The sequence below is a fragment of the Phyllostomus hastatus genome, unplaced genomic scaffold (genome assembly GCF_019186645.2).
Source record: "Phyllostomus hastatus isolate PE091 unplaced genomic scaffold, TTU_PhHast_1.1 phas_scaffold_1674, whole genome shotgun sequence".
NCBI classification, from domain to species: domain Eukaryota; kingdom Metazoa; phylum Chordata; class Mammalia; order Chiroptera; family Phyllostomidae; genus Phyllostomus; species Phyllostomus hastatus.
Window position 1 is genome coordinate 10,924,476 of NW_025334011.1, and position 18,706 is coordinate 10,943,181.

Here is an 18,706-nt window from a genome sequence, read left to right on the forward strand (position 1 = left end):
TACATTCTCAAAATTTGGGGAGCTCATTTCACTTACTTGATCTCTTCCTGACTTATGTGATGTCATGTGACGTTCCAGTTGGGTTCTGTATGCAAAGGTGTAACTGCACAGGGAGCAACTAAAGTTATCTTCATTCTTTTCATGGCGATATTTAATGTGTTCTTTCAGAGAGGTAAAGCGTTTATAGCCTCTATCACAATATGGGCAGGTAAGTAATTGGGAAAATGCATCTGGTGTTCCTGTAAAAGAAAGATCATATATTTTAAATTAAAAAAAAATTCAAAAATATTTATAGATTATATAATTGTCTAACATGATGATGTACACCTGACACTCATATAAAATATTGAACATCAATTGTAATTGAGAAATAAAATGAAAAAATTCAAAAATATTACCAAAGCTACCTCTGAGTCCCTCTCCAAGCTATGTGCCAGATATTATGCTACCAAGTTTATATTTCATCCTCAAAACAATGCAATGATACTCATCTGTATTTTATAAAGCAAAAACATGAAGCTCAGAAAGATTAAATAACTTAAAAGTCACACAGCCAGTAAATTTGATTTTTAACTGACAAAGTGGTATTACACTTTAGGATTATCAGGTTATAGTTCCAAAATTGATAAAGTCAGGATTCAAATGTGTGTTGTCTGACTTTAAGGTCCCATACGTTTTTCACTAAATCACAATTTTCTTCTTTTATACAGCCAATTAGACAAAGAAAACAAAAGTAAAGTTAGAATGTAGATACATTTGTAAATACACGATCTGTCTAGAAAGTATAAAGCCATGCACTATAAAAAATAGAGACATTTATTGAATATACAAGAAACACTGTACATAGGGCAATGATGCCTTATTCCCTTTCAAAATTATGACATTCTTGAGGAAATCTGGTTCCTTTATTGGAGTTTGAATCACATCATTAGCAACTGCAGCACGATGTTCCTTCTGCTCTGGCACAGAAGCCATGGAATGAATTTTGCCATGATACATTTCATGCCAAGTTCTGCACCAAAATCTTGGACACAGTAGTTTTTGGAATCCCCAGATCAGCCTCTAGTTCTCGTACTGTCTGTCACCAATCATTGTTGATTGAGCCCATTCAACATTTTTAGGTGATCTGTTTGTTGCAGGCCTTCTAGAACATGGATCACTTTCAACAGATTCTTGATTATCTTTGAAGAGTTTGTGCTGCACTTTTATTTGCGCTGCACTCATTGCATCATTCCTGAAAGCCTTCTGAATCATCTGAATTGCTTCTGTGGAGGAATGTTCAAGCTTAATGAAAAATTTGATGCAGATTCATTCCTCTACTCAGTCATTTTGGATGAGATGGCCACACAGTACACATGCTCACTCAGCAGCATCTACCGCTCCCACTGACTAGTACAGTGAAGTTGTCATTGTTTACACATGTGCATTCCAGTCCACTCTCTTTGGCTGCCAGGTTACATTGATGTTGCTCAAACCATTCTTGTTATATTAACAATGGTTGCGCTTTTTCTGGACAGACTATATATCTATATCTATATATAAATGAACTTTCATACCATAACACAATCTTTCTATAAGTAACAATGTCATCATTATTTAATGTTAATTCTTTCATATTTGAAAATGATACTTAGTTACTGTCATCAGAGAGTATGTAGTACATAATTAGACTAACCAAGTTCATACCAAAAGAATGCACATATAATGGGCAGGGGGAGGAAACAGTAATGGAGCCAGATATAGGCCTGCCTCATAAAGACCTCTTGACCCTGATTATTCATGCTCTTTCCCCTTTTGAAATACACTGACAAATTTTCTGTATAATTTTATTTAATGAATAAATATGGAGTAGATTTCAAAAAATAAAGGCATTGTGAATAAATTGGGGTTCACTGAATGAACTATATATAATTAGGAATCATCTAACCTTACAATCCTAAAATGTAAAACTGCTTTGTCAATTAATATTATTTAACTAAGAGTAGTTTTTCCATATTTGATCTATTTCTTCAAAGAAATAGGTTTCTAAGTGACATCTTATTGTAAATGTCATCTCTACCTTCATTTTGATTTTCTTATAGAAAAACAGACCACCAAGGAAAAATTTTTAACAATCTCTAAATGCTTCATAAACATATATTACCTTTAAAATTTAAATTTATATAAACTAAATGTTTTCCTCAAGGACCAGACTGAAAATAATAGACTGAGCACCTAACCCTACATAACTAGGTAAATATGCTAAATGTATCAAAATATGAATATGAATATTTTATTCAAAATATTAAAAACCAACCCCCAAAGTTTAGGATGGCATCTTTTATTAGCAAGGCTACTGGACCCAGAGAGTTTTGGGTGATGACTCCAACATGACCTGCTTCTTTAGGGACTTGATTAGCCACGTGACAAAATTCTTCCAAAATCATGTTATGTTTTATCTGTCTAAATTTCATATTTGTACAGGCAAGTGGAAAGTTAACAAAGGACTGATACTGCCCAACTTCAAGGCTTACTATAAAGCTATAGTAATGAACAGAGTGTGATACAGACAAATGGATCAATGAAACAGAATAGGGAGCACAGAAACTTATCCCCATAAATACAGTTGGACTGACCTTTGACAAAGGAGCAAAGGACAGTCTTTTCAACAAATGGTAATACAAGAACTAAACATCTTCGTGCAAAAAAAAAAAAATCTAGACAGAGACCTTTAGACCATTCACAAGACTGAATTCAAAATGGATCACAGACCTAACTGTAAAATTTGAAACTACAAGACTCCTAGAAGATAACAGAAGAAAACCTCTGTGACCTTGGGTATGGTTGATGACTTTTTAGATGCAATACCAAAGGCACAAGTCATAAAAGAAGTAATTGGTAAGCTACATTTGATTAAAATTAAATACTTCTGCTCTGAGAAAGATACTATCAAGAGAATTAGAAGATGAATCACACAGACTGGCAAAAATATTTGCAAAAGGCCCATCTGATAAAGGACTGTTACCCAAAATATATAAATAACTCTTAAAACTCAACAACCAAAAAAATCAAATAACTCAATTAAAAATGGGCCAAAAACCTTAACAGAGAGCTTACCAAAGAAGATACACAGATTGCAGATAAGTATGAGATGCTCCATATCATATGTCATCAGGGAAATGCAAAACAACAAGAAACCAGTACACACCTGTTAGGACAGCCAAAATCTGGAACACTGCCAACACCAAATACTGGCAGGGATATGAAACAACAGGAATTCTCATTCATTGTTGGCTGGAATGCAAACTGGTACAGCCACTTTGGAAGACAATATGGTAGTTTCTTACAAAACTAAACATACTATTACCATACAAATCCAGCAATGGTGCTTCTTGACATTTACCAAAAAGAACTGAAAACTTATGTCCACACAAAAATATGTACATAGATGATAATTGTGGCTTTATTCATGTTGTCAAAATTTGGAAGATGTCCTTAAGTAGGTGAATGGATTAGTAAACTGTAGTGCGTCCAGAAAAGGAATATTTCAACACAAAAGAAATGAGCTATCAAGCTATGAAAAGACATGGAAGAACCTTAAATGAAGATTTCTAAGTGAAAAAAGTTGATCTCAAAAGGATACATGCTATATGATTCTAATTATATGACATTCTGGAAAGGACAAGGCTATATGGGGTCATGAAGATCAGTGGTTGCTAGAAGGAGTAGGAGAGGGGGGAAATATGAGTAGGCAGAGCACAGAGAATTTTTAGGGAAGTGAAAATACTCTATGATATTGTATCATATATACATATCATTATACATTTGTCCAAATCCATAGAATATACAATACTAAAAGTAGACCTTAATGTAAATTATGAACTTTGAATAATTATAATGTATCGATGTAGGTTCATCCTTGGAAGAAAGGAAAGAAAGGAAAGAAACAAAGAATAGTGCCACTCGGGTGAGCTATGTTGATAATGGAAAAGGCCTATGCATATGGGGGGAGAAGGGGTATATGGGACATCTCCGTATCGCTGTCTCAATTTTGTTGTAAACATAACTGCTCTAAAAAAGCCATGAAAACATTGATGATTTGAGTATTAAGCTAAATATATCCATTAGACTGGACCCTAGTAAAATCAAACCAGATTTAGGATCTTAAAACTTGAAGTATCTTTAAACATTTCAACTACTTTCTTAGTATTTGGAACAGGTCTTGCACAGAATTTCTTAGAGGAATATCTGCAAGGTATTTTTGTCTGTTTCTAGTGCATGGAAGGGCAGAATGACAGCTCATTTCTTTTTAGAAGATTATGAAACTTAATTATTGCATTTGTTACTCTTTATACTGTGGCTGTTCTTATCAGAGTGGACTAAACCAGATAGAGAAAAACTGTCTCCAAATTAGTATATTTTCAACTAGACAACCACGTTTTGCTTGCTGGAAGAATGGTGGAAAGAATCAGCAAGAAGTCAGGGTCATCCTACTTTCTGTTTCTACTACTTGCTGCCAGGTTAATGAATGGAAATCAATGTCCAGACACTGATCTATACATTTCACATGCAGTGGCATTACCACTGTGTATGAATGTTATACTGTTATCACGGACAATGGACAATGTTCTATGAATTACAGAGATTAGTCTCTACAGCCAACTGCAATCAGTTTTGGTTTTCAAAAATGTTCCCAAAACATTTTCAAAAAGAGTAGAGTAGTAGGTTCTTACAGTAGAGTAACAGAAATAATCTTTTAAAGATGAAAACAAAGTCAACTGTGAAGCTCCATTTACCATTTTCATCATGACCACTGGCTTCTGGTGTGCCCTGCCTCTGGTCATCTTCAGGTGCTTCAGGGTAAATGACAGCAGTGTCTTGTTGTTGCAGGAACTCTTCAACATTAGGATCATGGTTTTGTTCATTTTCTGCATCTGAGTCGCATTCATCATCTTTTACTAAAAGAAATACGTACTTTATAAACAGCAATTTTGCTACCAAGTGGTTACAAATTTTTTTTATGAAAAAGGAAATGTTTATCTTGAAATTGTTCTTAAATTTGTAGGAAATGTTTACTGAATATTAAAGACAAAATTCACTCATTCTGTTATTAAGAAGTCATTTAAAATAAATTTAAAGTGTTATAATAGTCTTGAAATTTTCACAATATTCCCTTTAAGCTTCAAAAGTGTACTTCTATTGTATTTTACTGATAAACAAGATACAGAGAAGGTTAATATAGTTGGCTGAATTTCTAGTTTCTCAATGTTAAAACAAAGGGAAAAAAATCAGAGAGAAAAACCTTAGTTCTCAAACCTTAGTTTTTTTCTAGCAATGTGCTGAGTCATTTAGAGTTGTACCTTAAATGGAAACATTCTCAATATAAACAGCTCTGAAATAAAGTTCAGTGATGTAATTTCTTAGAAAATGGCTTTAGTAGTTATCTATAGTTAGAAAAGTTCTGTTAAGAGTCAAAGTACCAAATCAATAAAATTGCTTATCTCCTCTAGTATTCACACACAAATAGGGCTGTTCTTGCTTTATTTCTGCCTCAATAGATGTTTAACTGTGGCATTAAGGCAGAGGCTTTTTCCTCCTTGAGTTAGAAAGGGTTAAGAGCTAACAGAATGTTTCCACTTTGAGAAGGTGGCCCAGAGCGCTGCTGAGTCTCTAAAGCAGCCCTGCTGCACTGGGGTTTTCCTTCGTCTCCCTTACTGGCTCCAGAGAAGAGCCTTCACTCCACACTGGTGCAAACACGAATGGGTTAGATGGCTCCCAAATGTCTCTTGGCTGACTTCTTTATTCACTTCTGACTGAACTGTCAGCTCTAAATTTGTTAAACAGCACTTCCCAGAAGATGGAAATTGGGCCAAATTAGAATGGTAATATATGGGCATCGTTTCTGTCCAGCCAAGAAACAATCTTGCTAAAACTCCTGTATAGTATTAATAACTGAACTCCTTAGGGTGGTTGCTGTTTAAAACCGTAGAGCCAACATAGTAATAATGGTGACCCATCGTTTCCCCCCTTCTTTTTAATATAGCCAATAACTACTAATTATTTAGCATCTGCCAGTAGTCACCAAACTGGGGTTATTGGATCCAGGGGTAAGTGAAGACTCTTAAAGAGGTAAGCTGGTACTGTTGGTTTTAAGGGAATCTGTGTCCAGATCCTCAACTTTTATGTATGGTATTTCTTAGCATCCTGAAGGGTCATTTTTCTCTCTAACCTCCCCTTTTCACACACAAAAAAACATATCCTTCCATTGATCCAGTACATAACATAATGCATTGTCTTGGAGTGCAAAAAAACTCCAGGTTGTCAATGAAAAAAATCAAAATACCAATTGAGGAAAACATTCTTTACTGCTTAATCAAGACAACATAAAACCATGATAAGCGTTCCCATCTTTCCTGTTCACATGGGTATCTACCAGGGTAAAGCATGGCCACTGTAATGAGTTTATTGTGGTCCCAGTTAGGAAGCTCTAAAATCGGCTACATGATAAGGCAGAGAGAGTGAGAGTAATTTTCTTTCAGTGACCTCACCCACTGCATTCCCTATTATTAAAAAATTCATTGCTTTCCAGGAACCTGGTGAAAGCAAAGCAAAGACTATTCTCAAAAATCATTCTTAGCATCTATCATTAGCTGACACAATAAGCATTCTTGAATAGCTAAAGCAGTGAAATCAGTGTTATCAAATCTTTTCAATATAACTAAATTTTCAAGTTAAATGAGAAAAATTCATAATGAAATATGCATTTTATGTAATTTCTTAGAAGTTCATGTAGATTTAATAAGATACCTAAAATATTTTATCAAATTATATATTATACAATATTTCCTTCAATTAAGTGGTGTCCACTTACAAAATGTTTATATATTTTATATCCTAGTAACTATACATATATATATATAAATACACATACACATATACACAAACACACACATATAGTCTATTTTAAACATGAATCTTGCATCTTTAGTAAGTTATAAGTTTATTATGCATACACTGGCTCTAAATATACTAATTTAAAGACAAATATTTTTATAACTTATAAAAATTAGATTAGATCTAAATAGTCTTAATCACACTATTTGAATAATCCATATTTAAAAGATACACTTATTGCTCTGGCCAGGTAGCTCAGTTGGTTGGAGCATCATCCTATATACACCAAAAGGTTAAGGGTTTGATTCCTGGTCAGGGCACATACCTAGGTTGTGGGTTCTATCCCTAGTCAGGGTGTAAACGGGAGGCAACCAATTGATGTTTCTCTCTCACACTGATGTTTCTCTCTCTCTCAAATCAATAAACATATCCTCATGTGAGGACTGAAAATAAAGACATAATTATTTATACTTTTTTCATTATTTATAATTTATACATTCCTCACAGAAGAAATTTTAAAACAATTTTATTGAATTTGTTGGGATGGCATTTGGTTAATAAAATTAAGTTGGTTTCAGGTGTACAATTCCATTACACATCATCTGTATATTGTATTGTGTGTACATCATCCCAAGTCACCCCAAGTAAAGTCTCCTTCTGTCACCACGTGTCCCCTCTTTACCTTCTTCTATCTCCCTCCACCTCCCTTTCCCTCTGATAATCACCGTACTGTTGTCTGTATCTATGAGGTTTTTCCCCCATAAATTACTTTATTGTTGTTCAATTACTGTTGTCTGCATTTTCTCCCCACCACTCCCCCAACCCCAGCCAAACCCACCTCCCTCCCTTGCTTCTACCCTCCCCCTTGGTTTTGTCCATGTGTCCTTTATAGTGGTTCCTGAAAACCCTTCTCCCCATTGTCCCCTCTGGCTATTGTTAGATTGTTCTTAATTTCAATGTTTCTGGTTATATTTTGTTTCCTTTTTTCTTTTGTTGATTATGTTCCAGTTAAAGGTGAGATCATATGGTATTCATCCCTCACCACCTGGCTTATTTCACTTAGCATGAGGTTTTTTTTTCCTCAGTCCCTTCACCTGTTTCACCCAGCCCCTCAACCCCTCAACACTGCTTCCCTCTGACAGCTGTCTGTCTGTTCTCTGCATCTGTGAGTCTGTTTCTATACTGTTAGTTCATTTTATTAATTAGGTTCCACATATAAGTGAAATCATATGGTATTTGTCTTTCTCTGATTGGATTATTTCACTTAGCTTAATATTCTCCAGGTACATCCTCAAAATATATACTGACACATTTATTTGAATCAGAAAAATGAAGCAGCACTTTTTTTTCCGGACAGAGTTCCAGAAATTGAATGAACTAAGTTTGTAGTTCTAAGGTACTGATCAAAGTATAATTAATCCATGTGGAAAGATAAAAAGATTTATAAAAATGTATTAGAAAAAGGTACTAAAGTTACTATTTCAATTTCCCCACCTATGTATGAATATATTAAACAAGGTCCCTCTGAGGAGAAAAAAATAAAAAAATCTAGAACCAGATATCATTAATCCTTTGACAACTAAGTACTGGCAAAGCCTTCTTGGTAATGTCCCAGAAAAATGAGGGAGTGGAATGGTTCAAAAGACTGGAAAATAATCCTTTAGAAAATTAGGTGGCTTTGAATTTTTGCTTTCAACAACATTAAAGGAGCATTTAATTTGTCAGTTGACAGGACATTAGAAATATTTTTATTGATATATAACCAAAACTTTGCATATAATTCTCAAGATGTGTAAATAATTGAGTAAATCAGTTATGATAAAAACATATTTCATATTTTTATTTAAGAGAATAAAGTTATCTCAATGCTAAACAAAAAAACAGAAATAGTATTAATGTTAAACACTTTTTCTTCTATCAATAAGTATCATGAAACTATTATATATGAACTAACTGAAGAATACTTCAGTTCCTTTAATTTCCTTTCCAGTAACTGAAAAAAATAATTACTTAAGAAAATTTGTAATATATTTATGTTGTGATCAACTGTGGTACTGATATTTATATATTAGTTTAACATTTTAAAAAATATTATGAGCCTTCAAGTGCCTAAGAGAAACTAAAATTTCAATTTATATACAGATCTTGTAAAGACATGACAGTTGATCAAAAATACCTTCGAACAGGAAATAGATACTATTCAAACAGGAAATAGATACTATGTTAGTATCAAATTCCATAGGCTGTGTAGAAATATGAGTTCAGGAAGTAAACATGGTAACCAGAGAGGAGGAGGGAGAGAGATAATAGGGGATAATGAGGGGGGGCATCAAGGAACATGTATGAAGGACACATGGACAAAGCCAAAGGGGGTGGGTTCCAGGGTGGGAGGTGGGGATAGCTGGGGTGGAGGGCTATGGTAAGGAGAAAATGCAAACAACTGTACTTGAACAATAAAAAAAGGAGTAAACATTATGGTATATAATTTGTGAGTCAGTAAACATTATAATAGTTTACATAATATAAAATTTATAGGATAATAACAGTACTTTTTACAGTTGTTATGAGAATTAAATTAATTCATTATACCTTAGTACTGTACCAGGCATATACTAAGTGCAAGGTAAATGTTACCTATTTTTCTCAAAGTCATCTGCATGGTCAACATAATTTCTCTTTAAAAGTATTCCCCCCAAAAAGAGTTATGGTCAGAAAAGTTTGACAATTTTTCCAAAATCACACAGTAAAAAAAGTATTGTTATTAGAGTAGGCAATTTGCTCTTAGGTATCATATCAAATTCTGGGTTCTTTCCAACTAAACTACACTGTCTCCATGAACCTTCATTTACCCAAGCCAATTTCAAGCAGAGACAAGAAATTCTGCAGTTGTACACATAAAATTTAAAGTGCTGGAAAGTGCACATTGTTAATAGGTCAATTATAAAGCAAAATTTCCTAGTCTTAAGACTGACAAACTTATACATTTCCATACCAGAGGAGCAAATACACAGAAACATATAATAATAATTTGTATTTTCGATATGACAAAGCTCAGAGCTGACTGTCAAAGTAATGAATTATAGGACTAATTCTAGAATCATTTGTGTACATGTGGAATTATAGGGTTATAATCATAAATTAGTGGGAGCACCAATAGACAATCATTTAACATAAGGAATAAAAAGTTTTATTTAGCTATTGATATTTTATTGCCATCAAATAAAGTATTCTTAGGTGTCCTCCTCTTATCTTCAGTTTTTGAAACTTTGTAAAATTATTAACTATATAAACACAAAAGGGATGCTTAAAAGGAATAAAGTATGTTTTAGGTAAATTTTCTTTTAAAATTAAATGTATTGGGGTGGCATTGGCTAATAAAATTATATAGGTTTCTTTTTAAATTTTTTATTAAATACTTTAAAATTTTATTGTTGTTCAAGTACAGTTTTCTGCCTTTTCCCCCCACCTCTCCCCTGCACCCCAGCCTTCCTCACCTCCCTCCCCTGATTCCACCTGGTCCTGTTTTTATCATTGTGTCCTTTATAGATATAGATGTTCTTGAAAACCCTTCAGCCTTTTCCCCCATTATCCCCTCCCATCTCCCCTCTGGTTACTGTCAGTTTGTTTTTAATTTCAATGTCTTTGGTTATATTTTGCTTGCTTCTTTGTTTTGTTGATTAGGTTCCAGTTAAATGTGAGATCATATGGTATTTGTCTTTTACCACCTGGCTTATTTCACTTAGCATAATGCTCTCCAGTTCCACCCATGCTGTTGCAAAGGATAGGAGTTCCTTCTTTCTTTCTGCTGCATAGTATTCCATCATGTAAATGTACCATAGTTTTTTGATCCATTCATTTATTGATGAACACTTAGGTTGCTTCCAGCACTTGGCTATTGTAAATTGTGCTGCTCTGAACATTGGGGTGCCTAAGTTCTTTTGGATTGGTGTTTCAGGATTCTTAGGATATAATCCTAGCAGTGGAATTGCCGGGTCAAAAGGCACTGCATTCTTAGTTTTCTGAGGAAATTCCAAACTGTTTTCCACAGTGCCTGCACCAGTCTGCAATCCCACCAAGGGTACTAGGGTTCCCTTTTCTCTACAACTTCTCTAACATTTGTTTGTTGCTTTGTTTATGATGGCCATTCTCACTGGTGTGAAGTGGTATCTCATTGTGGTTTTAATTTGCATCTCTCTGATGGCTAGTGATGCTGAACATCTTTTCATATGTCTCTGGGTCCTCTGCATGTCCTCCTTGGAGAAGTGTCTATTCTGGTCCTTTGCCCATTGTAATTGGATTGTTTGTCTTCCTGGAGTAGAGTCATATGAGTTCTTTGTATATTTTGGAGATCAAACCCTTGTCTGAAGTATCATTGCCAAATATGTTTTCCCATATGGTTGGTTCTCTTTTCATTTTAATGGAACAGAATAGAGAGCCCAGAAATAAACCCAAGTCTCTATGATCAATTAATATTTGACAAAGGGGGAAGAAGCATAAAATGGGGTAAAAATAGCCTCTTCAACAAATGGTGTAGGGAGAGCTATATAGCTACATGCAAAAAAGTGAAACTTCATCACCAACTTATGCCACACACAAAAATAAAGTCAAGGTGGGTAAAAGACTTAATATAAGTAATGACACCAATGAAGTCCTAGAGGAGAACATAGGCAGGAAAATCTCAGATATTTCATGCAGCAGTATTTTCACTGATATGTCCTCTAGAGAAGGAACATAAAGGAAAGAATGAACAAATGGGATCTCATCAAAATTAAAAGCTTCTGCATGGCTAATAAAATTATATAGGTTTAAAGTGTACTTCTATGATAGATCATCTGTATGTTGTGCTGTGTGTTTACCACCCAAAGTCAAATCTTTTTCTACTTTACTCTTTACTAAGCCTCTACCTTCCTTCCCTTTTTTCTCTCTTCATACTACACTGAAACTATAGTTCTCTTAACTGCATGAATTACAAAAGCGAGTCAGCTACAGAAACCATCTGACAAAGTTCTGAGCAAATGATGGAACCTCTGTACAATGTTGTCTATTTTGTCAGCACATTACTCCCTTAAAAATCAAGGAAGTAATAAAAGCAAATTTTATTTTATGTAGAACTGCTCCAAAGTCTCAAATGTCTAATTCCATCCTTCTTTCCTTAAAACTGTACACACCAGGCCTTTATTAAATGTTTCCTTACTCCTAATTCCACATGTAGTAGGGAAATAATGTAGTAGGGATCATCTTCTTGTGGGTGGGGGAAGACCTTACATTTCAGCAGCAACTGTGGTTCATAAAAGGCACTATACTTCCCAGTCATGATATTTTTTTTTGTGGGGGAGGGGAAATTATGTATTACTCAGTACATCAAACTGAAAGAATTCATTTATTTTTTAACTTTATTTTTGTGCACACTATTACAGATGTCTCCATCCCCTACCCCTTGCCCACGTCCACCCAGACCGCACCCCCCTTCCCTCAGGCCACCACCACACTGTCTGCTGTGTCAGTGTTTCCTCAAAAAAATTAAAAATGGAACTGCCTTTTGACCCAGCAATTCGACCTCTGGGAATATATCCTAAGAATCCTGAAACACCAATTTGAAAGAATATATGTACTCCTATGTTCATAGCAGAATTCATTCATTTTTGTAGTGAAGAGCAAATTGTGAGGTAAAAACTATAAACTCAGAACTATGAAATGTCCTTTTTGATAGTATTTTGCTTAAAAGGGCAAACAATTTTTTGTAACTCTGGTAATATAAGTCATCAAAGTTTAATAGTAGGTAAAAAGTAAGTAACAGTAGCTTTTTTGTGTTCATTAACACTATTTTACTAATAACAAACATCCCAATTAAATATTTTACATAATGTATAAGTTGAATGACAAATATTTGGTAACAAGCATACCTGAATACATTATTTATGTAAGTTAAACATAACCAAGTTAAGGGCAGAATATAAAATCTTAGGCTGCAGGCTGCAACCATAAATAATCACATATTCCATTATTACTTAAATAATCTGGAATGCACCTTTAATTGCAGCACAAAGATCTACTCTGTGTCTTACAGAACTGACAAACATAGCAATGTAAATGTTTATATTATAGATGACAATCTATTCTGACACATTACTATGAAACATACTCATTTTACATAATTAAAAGTAACTTATAAGGACATATGGAGTGGTCCTAAAATGCACTGCAAAGAAAAAGAAAACTATAAATGTTAAATCAAGGAGGAAAAAGAAAAACAAATTTAATTAAAACTATATGATAGAAATATCTAACTTATGGTTCAAAATATAAAATATAGTTATACTACTATCAAGTACAGTATTTTAAGGAAAAATTGAATAATTTGGAACTCATTTTTGAAGTTTATGTTTTAAGAGTTCCACCTGACTCATGTAACACAATTTAAGTGCCTAGTATTATCATACGTAAGACCTTGATTTCAGTTTCATCCTTATTCTTTTGCTTCTTAAATCTGATTTGAATTCATTATAAAGGAATAGCCTTAAGTTTAAGAGTATGTACTTTCAGTCACTAGAGGCATACAATTTAACTTCATTTTGAATTTTTTCACTCACAGAAATCACACAAGAAAAAATTTTGATTCTCTTGTTTGCATGAAATGTTCATTCAACTCATCAATATTAATGATTATCATCCAGTTTATAGATAACCTATATCTGCTTAATCTTTTCTGCCTTCCGTCTTGTGCGCAATTCAATTAAGATCCTGGTAACTAATAATGAAATTCGAAATAATTAGATCTGCATTTCAATAACAGAAATTTAAATCATCCTTCAGCTACTTTTTTTTATTATCTGTAGATTACTTCTCATTCTTGATGAAAATCTGCTCTATTATATGAATCTATACATTTACAATTGTATTTAAAGAAATACAAACTTCTAACTTTTTTTATGTAAGTATCTATGCCTAGGTATTTAAACATCTAAAGAGGACAAGATAAAAGAGGAAGAAAAAGACTAAATCCAAGACCCTCAAATGCAAAAACCAGGGACACAAAAGACCTTGTTCAACAACCATAGTGTGAAAGGAATTGCCCAGGGAGTACCTGTGCATCCTGCTTCATCGACCTGAGCGTCAGGCCCCAGGATTTCTTGTCCTTCCTTTCCTGTTAAAATCAAAGAGCAAAGGATTAAAACAGATCCATGTGCCACAAACGCTTTAACTTCTAGAAATCTGAAAAGAATACTCTTAGATTATATTTAAATTTGGATTTTTTCCTTTTATAAATATAGTAATTTGTCCTCGAAAACTGAGGCTTTCTAAAGAAATCAAGCAGTTTTTATCAAACTCACAACATATTTTAGAGATGCAAAATTAGTGAAGATTTATACATAATGCTGGAGTTATATAAATATATTCAAATTGTAAGCATAGTGGGATGTCAATATTTTTTTAGAACAGGGGCTCTGCCTATACACAGTAGGATTCCTTTTTTCATTTCTTCCCCAAAGCACAGATTTCTAAGTTCTAGGCAATGTGCTAGATGCTTTATAAACTTATTTCCTTTAACTTGCATAACTACCTATTTTATAAGTTAAAAAAAAAAAAACCCAAACCAAATCTTGAGACTTTGGGAGGTTAAATAACTTGCCCAAGGACATGCAGCTTTAGGTTGTAAAAGTGGAATTTGAGTGCAGGTCTGAAGGGCTCTAAAACCTCCTTTCACTGCACCCTTGCTCATCTAACAAGAGGACCGGACAATGAGAAAGAAGACCGAACCAAATTTCATTGTTCCCAGAGTAAACACCCTAGGCACTACACTTTCACTCTATTCGTGTCTATTCTCCTTTTCTGTCTCCTATATGTTTACTTGGTTAGTGTTATCTAAGTAAACCAAGTGGGCTGATTCACTCTTTTACATAGAGTAAGATCGGAGAGAGTCAATATGCATATTATTTTGGCAAGCAAAAAGTATGTTTTATATATTCAGGTACATTTTATTTATTATAATAGTTTATTAAGAACATGTACAGATTAGACAAGGTTTTTTTTTAAATGAGTAGCAGAGTATATATCATATTATCAGAATATTTATGAAGTCTTAAGAAAATATTGTGTAGTCATCTGCACCCCAAAGAAATCCCATTGAATATGTCAGTCAAAAACCTTGATTTAGATCTCCCCTAAGTTTGATAACTGAATTGAGAAATAGAACAGTAATCAAGTAAAATCTTTGCTCACATTAAAGTATGTATGTCTTTAAGTGCCCTGGATTATTAGGTAGATTTATTCAGTAGATTTTCTTTACTCATTAACTTTTATGCTAGTATTTAAAGATGATCACTGTGTGGAAAAATAGTTAAAACACACACAAACCTCTTTATATCAGCATAAAAAACACATATAAAGTAGATAATAATGATATCAACTTCTCCTGAAGAATTCTCAGTTTATGCTTGCCATCAGCAAAAATGGCAACTTAAAAGTCCCTGGTATAGTGTTTCCAATACTGTTCAATAAGCACTGGTGTTTGCTAAGCATCTGAGAATCTCTAATATCCTTTTCCCTCTCTCCAAAGCATCTACTGAAACTAAAATAACAAACAGTATGACATCTGGGTAATTATATGATAATAATATATTATTATATACCTATGTCCTCTATTTTTCCTTAAATGAAAATCAAAACTATCAGTTACTTCTTACTAAGGTGGAAGATAACACTGACAATAAGGGTTGAAAAGATATTTTGGAAATTATTATTTTTTTACTTACGGTTTTTATTATAGCTAATTTAAACACTGCCTACAATATAATTATTTATTCACTTCTTCAATCCTTCGTTTCTGCTTGGATTAAAATCTAGGCTCCTTCCTTAGATGAACATTTAACATAGTTCAGACTTATTTACCACAATTAAAAAACTGGAATTTTCCATTCCTTCCCTCATTATTGAGGCTAGAATTTTGGTTCGACAACTAAAACCATGCTAACAAAAACAAGAAGATCCTAATGCTTGCCTGCAATGTGAATACACTTCTTTCAGTGCTGAGTACTGTCTAGGACAGGCTCTTCCCTGCTCTGTCCACAGACTAGCATGACGATATTCTGGAACAGAGGCTGTTCTAAATATTTTTCAAGTAGCATTCTTCCTCGTGTGTTTTGATCTAGCATAGGAGGAAAACAGTAGAGTATACTTACACATAAGATTTTCTCTCCTGTAAGACTTAATAATGTCAGACATTATGAATGACTAACCTACATGCAATTTAGAAAGGAAAGAGGATACTCCTAAGGTTTTGCTTTAGTCTAAATTCAAAAGAAAATAGATGAGAAAATCTTCTGAATAACAAGACTTTATTTTCAAATAATGGCAAATTATAGTTGAAAAGTAAGTCATGAAATACTGCTCAGCAATACAAAGGAACAAACTATACATGCAACAACTTAGATGATCTTCAAAAAATTGTAGAAAGGGAAAAAAAGCCAATCCAAACAAATGTTACATACAGTATAATTCCATTTATATGATACTCTTGAAATGACACCGTTATAAAATGGAGAACAGATTAGTGGTTGTCAGGGGTTAGGGATGGGGGGGGAGGGGAGAGGGCGGGTGTATAAAAGGCAACGAGGGAGCCTTGTGGTGATGAAATTGTTCTGTATCTGGCCTGTATCACTGTCAATATTCTGGTAGCGATGTTTTACTATAGTTTTGCAAGATGTTACCATTGGGGGAAATTGGGTAAATGGTACATGGGATATCTGTATTATATGTGAGTCTAAAACTACTTGTGAATTACTTGTGACTCTACAATTACCTCAAAATTAAAAATTTAATTTAAAAACATCAAAGGAAAATATCACAAATTCAGATAAAAATGGCAGTGCTTGTTTATTTTACATTAAGAAGAAATTCCTAGTAAGTAAAAACAAAGATGGCAAATAAAATCCATTTTAATTAAAAATCCAGAGTACTTACTATCAATGATAGGATAAAACAGCCCAAAGTACAAGACTGATTATTTAGTACAGGACATGTACTACATTCTGAAAACTCCATTTTTAAAATCCATACTGATGTGTTTCTAACCATTTCTAACCATGTGTTTGTGGGAATATTTTACAATAATCTCTAATAAGGCAAAGTATGTGGCTAACTGAATCAGATTTTCCTTTCCTTCTTTCCTCTCTTCCTCTACAAAACACATCCACACATGTCATACACATTTGTACCTGCCTTTCCTGAAGCTGTTCCCTCTGCTTAGGTCCATTACCCTTTCCATCTGAGTAACTTCTACTAGTCTAGTTCTTCACAGATTGGTTCATGTCTTTCTCATTTTTGTCTTCCCTGATCCTGCTCTCTGCTCTCCTACCCTACTACTGTCCCTGATACAGAAATAGTATACAAAAAGCAACCATTTAAAATTTTTACAAATTTAGTAAAAGACACAAACCAATAGATTCAAGAAGTTAATTGACTCTCAAACAGAATAAAGCCACAAAAACCCAGGCCCAAACTATCAATCAAACTCAGTGAACTAAATTTAAAAAATCATGAAAAGAGCCATAAAGGAACAATGATTTAAAAGACAGCAGATTTATCATCAAAATCAAGGATTCCATAGGGAAGTGAAACATTTTTATAGTGTTAAAAGAAATAACAGCTGTCTATCCAAAATTCTATATCCAGTAACATATACTACACTTCATAAACAAAGATAAAATGAAGACATTCTCAGATGAAGGAAAACTAAGAAAGTTCATTGCCAGTAGACTTGATCTAAAACTACTAAAGAAAAATCTTCAGGAAGAAGGAAAAATTATGTTAGAAGGAAACTTGAAATGTCAGAAATGAACAAGAACAAAAGAAATGATATAGTCCACATGACACGTACAACATAAAGGAGGGAGGGTAATGGGTCCCATATAAGGGGCAAGTTTTCTGTATTTCACCTGGAGTGTAAAATATTACTTCTAAGCAGAGTGAAAATTTAAGTAAGCACATACATTCTGATCTATAGAGCAACTACTTAAATTCTATACAGAGAGTAAAAGATAAATAAAAATGGAATACTGAAACATTTAAATGGTGCAAAATAGGGCAGGGAAGGAGAAACAAAAGAATGAAAAAGCAGAAGGAACAAACAGAAAACAAATACTATACAATGATAAACCTAAATCCAAACATCAAAAGTTATATTAAATATAAATACTCTAAAAAAGCTAGTTAAGGAACATGGATTTTTCAGAGTAAATTAAAAAACCAAGTTCCATCTATAGTTCTTTATAAGACAATTATTTCATATCTAATGATATAGGTATGTTTCCTTAAAAAACTGAAAATGAAACTGCCTTTTGACCCAGTGCTTCTGCTGCCGGCAATGTGCCCTATGAATCCCATATCACCAATTCAAAAGAACTTATGTGCCCCTATATTCATAGCAGTGCTATTTATAATAGGCAAGCACTGAAAACAGCCTAAGTGCCCATCAGTTATTGAGTGGATCAAAAAACTATGGTACGTTTACACAATGGAACAGTACACAGCAGAAAGAAAGAAGGAACTCCTACCTTTCATGACAGCATGGATGAAACTGGAGAATATTATGCTAAGTGAAATAACTCAGTCGGTGAAAGACAAATACCACATGATCTCACCTATAGGAGGAATCTAATGAACAAAATAAACTAATGACCAAAATAGAACCAGAGACATAGAAACATGGAACAGACTGAAAGTGGCCAGAGAAGGGGTGGGGTGGGGAATAATGGTAGAAAAAAGGGGAAGGGACTAGTCAAAGAACATGTGTGAATGACCCACGGACATGAACAATGATGTGGGGATTGACTAG

General features: G+C 33.8%; 1 protein-coding gene across 1 annotated transcript in view; it reads right to left on the reverse strand.

Annotated features, from left to right (window-relative positions):
- Window positions 1–18,706, reverse strand: part of ZEB1 (zinc finger E-box binding homeobox 1) — a 187,828-nt gene that overhangs the window by 16,336 nt on the left and 152,786 nt on the right. Inside the window, exons 3-5 of the mRNA XM_045857750.1 lie at window positions 13,958–14,017; window positions 4,776–4,937; window positions 37–239 (exon numbers count right to left, since the gene is read on the reverse strand). Of these exons, the coding sequence (XP_045713706.1) occupies window positions 37–239; window positions 4,776–4,937; window positions 13,958–14,017 (425 nt within the window). The remainder of the gene's footprint in view (window positions 1–36; window positions 240–4,775; window positions 4,938–13,957; window positions 14,018–18,706) is intronic.